The 4,225-nt window shown below is 36.7% G+C and overlaps 1 protein-coding gene across 1 annotated transcript; it reads left to right on the plus strand.

Annotated features, from left to right (window-relative positions):
- Window positions 1-1,586: 1,586 nt before the first annotated feature.
- LOC131630284 (uncharacterized) lies at window positions 1,587-3,422 on the plus strand. The gene is made up of 3 exons (XM_058901078.1): window positions 1,587-2,387; window positions 2,616-3,097; window positions 3,170-3,422. Exons 1-3 carry the CDS (start codon window positions 1,587-1,589, stop codon window positions 3,420-3,422), a joined length of 1,536 nt encoding a protein of 511 aa, XP_058757061.1.
- Window positions 3,423-4,225: the final 803 nt, after the last annotated feature.

The raw sequence follows: 4,225 nt of genomic DNA on the forward strand, positions 1-4,225 counted from the left end.
TAAGTGAAAACAATAATAAAAATCCTTAAATAGAATTGATGCTTTATCTAAAACAAGTTTGAAAGATGACAAAATGATTTGGAGTTATTATTCTTTTCTTTGTTCATGTGTAACAATACTTAGCCATATTCTCAGTCATTACTCCATTTGTATAGAAAAAGAAGAAAACTTTTCTGTTATATAAATAAAAGTGAATTAAAAAAAATAAAACTAAAAAAAAAATAATGCATACTTAAGTAAAAGTTTGTTTATTAACCCGACAAGTAAAAATATTGTCTAATAAATCTATTGACTTGGCGTAGAATGAAGTTTCTAAGTAATTTACTAATTAAATCATGGTTAAATTACTTCTAGGGTCCTTTAACTTAATTAAATGTAACAATTTGGTCCTTTATGTTATTTTTGCTTCAGAATGGTCCTTTAAGTTACCTAACGTCCTCAACGTTGGCCTTGGTCAAATGTCATGTTAAAAAAAGGATGATGTGTCACTTAAGTTGCTGATGTGTCCACTCCTATATGCTGACTATTCTTTTTTTTTAAAAGTCATTCTTTTATTTTCCACTACTAAAATAGATATGCCAGCTTAATGTCAAAAGAAACTAGAAGGTCACGCAGAAGGTGAAGGTGCTCGAAGACGACGACGGCGCTGAAGGTGACGCAAGAGCGTTGCTGAGGTATGTATCCCACTTTCTAAAGTGATTGTTGCTGAATGTGTGCCTATCATTAGGTTGTTGGGTGTGTGTGTTGTTGATGTTCTTAGGTCAAACTGGACATGGATGAATTTTATGTTGATTTCCATCATGGGGGATTTTTCATTGGTGATAAGTATGAACAAGGGGAAGTGTCAATCTGGAAATGTGATGGTGATAAATGGAGTTACTTTGAGATTTTAGGGGTTGTTAATGAGATGGGATATCCAGGGGTTCTTGAAATTTGGTACGAATTTGCTGGAACATTTAAGGCGTTAGAAGATGACTTTGGTGCTATAGAAGCATTGAACTGGTCCAAGACAAATGGAAAATTTGATATATACACTGTTCACCCTATACCCCAACCTGACATACAAGTTACCCTACCTGGACCCCAACATGTAGTGTTTGCAACTGAACCAACTGAGGCCCAACCTGAAACAAATGAGGCCCGACCTGAAACTGAAGTAGGTGAAGTAACTGATAGGGACATAGTAGAAGGGTTTTATGACTCAGGTGATGAGATTTTAAATGATGGATTTGGAGAATTATTAGTAGGAGAAGGGTTCAGAGCTGGCCAAAATGATCAACCTCTTGATAAACTACTGCCAGAGGAGACATCTAAAAAAAGGAAGAGGACTAATGGAATACCAAAGAAAAAAAAGGTGGTAGTGGAACTCCAAAAAAGGCAACTTCAGGAAGCTTAAATAAGGGAAAAAAGGGAAGACCAAAGAAAAAAAACAAGTGGATGAAGGATTAAATGCAGTTGGTGTAGAAACATCAAGTGAGGAAGATGTTCTTGATTTTGGATTTAGAAAAAGGAGCATAGGTAGGAAGGTAAGTCATGGTTTGTCAGATTCTGACTATAAAACTGAAGAGCTAATAAGTGAGGATGATATGGGTAGTGATTATTCAGATGAGAGTGGGAAGGTAAAGTATCCATCATTTGTCCCCCCTAAGAAGTTTAATGACTATAAGTGGGTGTTAGGGAGCTTGTTTTCAACAAGGGAAGCGTTCAAGGAAGCTGTGTCAAGTTATGATGTTTACAATGGTAGGGATTTAAGATACCTGAAGAATGACAAGACTAGGGTCATAGTGGGTTGCAAGGAAGGTTGTGGATGGGTGAATTTGTGTTCTAAATTGCCACATGAGGATACTTGGCAATTAAGAACATTAAATGATAATCACACTTGTAGTAGAGAGTATAATGTTAGGATGTTTAATACAAATTGGCTAGGGAAGAAGTTGTATTCAACAGTTAGAATTAACCCTAATGTAAAACTGACTTCTATTTGTGACAAAGTACATGAAAAATGGAATGTTAGAATGAATAGGATGAAAGCTTATAGGGCAAGAAAGGCAACACTAGATATGGTTGAAGGGTCTTTCAAGGAGCAATATAGAAGACTTTATGACTATACACATGAGCTACTGAGGTCTAACCCAAACAACACCATCAAGATCAATGTCCAAGCAACTAATGTGGATCCTACTGAAATTGAACTACAACGTGAAGATTATGTTAGCAGGCCATTACTACCAAGTTTCCATAGACTTTATATGTGCCTTCAAGCTTGCAAGAAAGATTTCCAAGTTTGTAGACCAATAATAAGAATAGATGAGGGCAACTATGGTGGGCAGATTCTTGCAACAGTTGGGAGAGACCCTAATGATCAAATGTTGCCCATTGCATTGGCTGTAGTTGAAGCTGAGACAAAGGATTCTTGGGCGTGGTTTTTGACCTGCTAGTTAGAGACTTGGGAGGACCAGAAATCTGTAAGAAATTTACTTTTATTTCAGATCAGCAGGAGGTAACATTCTTGTCTTAACTTTTTTATTTTGTAACAATTCAGTCCTTTGTGTTTTAAAAATGTAACATATTAAGTCCTTTTCAAGTGTAACACTGTTTGTTCATTACATGATTAGGGACTGTTACCTGCAATAGAGGAGTTATTGCCTGGAGTTGACCAGAGATTTTGTGTTAGACATCTATATAGCAACTTTAGAAAAAGGTTTCCAGGCAAGCAATTGAAGGAATTAATGTGGAGGGCAGCAAAGGCAACCTATCCCCAAGCATGGGATAAGGAAATGAGGGAGATGAGAAAGGTTAATGAGGAAGCATACAAGCATTTGTTGAAGATTCCTCCTAGATTTTGGAGTAAATCACAATTCAAATATACCACAAAAAGTGATGTGTTGGTGAACAATATGTCTGAAACTTTTAATAGTGTTATTATTGGACCAAGACAAAAACCAATTGTAACAATGATGGAAGAGATCAGAGGGTACCTCATGGATAGATGGGCAACTAATAGAGCCAAGATTGAAGAGTATAGTGAGTCTGTACTACCAAGAATTAAGAAGGTGCTAGAAAGAAGGCAAGAAATCTCAAGGTTTTTTATAGCAAGGTAATTCAAATGACACTTCATAAATGATAGTAATTCTGAAACACTATACTCATACAATTCTAATTTTTTTAGGTTATCAGGCAACATGATTTATGAAGTGAGGCATACTAGTGTGACTGGGGAGAAATTCACAATTGACCTCAATAAGTTTGAGTGCTCTTGTAGGAGTTGGATGCTGACTGGGATTCTATGCCACCATGCAATTTCTTGCATCCTCAGTAGATTTGAAGACCCTACTGAGTACATTCCTTCCTGGTTTAGGAAGGAGACATACCAAGCTTGCTATACACCTTTGATATATCCAACAAATGGGGAGAACTTGTGAGAATTGACACCATATCATGACATTCTTCCACCCCCATCTAAAAGGGCACCGGGGAGGCCAAAAAAGAGAAGAAATAGAGATGCTGATGAAAAGAGGAAGGATACTACAACTGTTTCCAGAAAGGGATTGCCAAATAAATGCCCAGTATGTGGTCTATCTGGACATAACAAATCATCATGTCCATCTGCACCAAGACAGTCCAACAATGCAACCACTGCCCAATCTCAAAGTGCCACAAGTGTCCCCACCCAAACTCCCACAACTGTCCAATCCTAAACACCTACAACAGTACAATCCCAAACTCCCACAGTTGTACAGTCTCAACCTACAAATAGAGTTCAAACAAGGCAATCTCAAAATGCCACCATCCAAAGCCAACCAACAAGTAGAGTTCAAACAAGGAAATCAGCAGTGACCCAAAAATAAGGAGTTCAGACACGCCATTCAATCACAGTTGCTCAGTTACTTGCCATGAGGAGGGTTAGACAAGGACAAGGACCAACAACAGCATTTCAGCCACCAACAAGTCAGAGACCCAAGATGCCTTATAAAAGAAAATCCAAATAGGATGTAACCTTGTAGACTGTTTTTTGGGATCTAATGTTTTGATTATTTTGGGATATAATGTTTTGATTAGTTTAAGTACTCAACTATCTAATATGTAATTTTGTTATGACAATATTTTGATTAAATGAATATGCAATGTTTTGGTTATTTTAGGATTTACTATCTAATTCTGGTTTGTGTATAATATTGTTATAAACTAGTTTGTGTATAACAATGTATATCAGTCACGTTTTATT

This window comes from Vicia villosa, unplaced genomic scaffold (genome assembly GCF_029867415.1).
Source record: "Vicia villosa cultivar HV-30 ecotype Madison, WI unplaced genomic scaffold, Vvil1.0 ctg.000666F_1_1, whole genome shotgun sequence".
Classification (NCBI taxonomy): domain Eukaryota; kingdom Viridiplantae; phylum Streptophyta; class Magnoliopsida; order Fabales; family Fabaceae; genus Vicia; species Vicia villosa.

Bases quoted from the DNA above. Each gene is read 5' to 3' on its own strand.
- LOC131630284 (XM_058901078.1), top strand. From the start codon at position 1,587: ATGGGTAGTGATTATTCAGATGAGAGTGGGAAGGTAAAGTATCCATCA. The intron at 2,388-2,615 runs GTAGTTGAAGCT...TTACATGATTAG, and splicing joins TGTTGCCCATTGCATTGGCT to GGACTGTTACCTGCAATAGA. The intron at 3,098-3,169 runs GTAATTCAAATG...TAATTTTTTTAG, and splicing joins TCAAGGTTTTTTATAGCAAG to GTTATCAGGCAACATGATTT.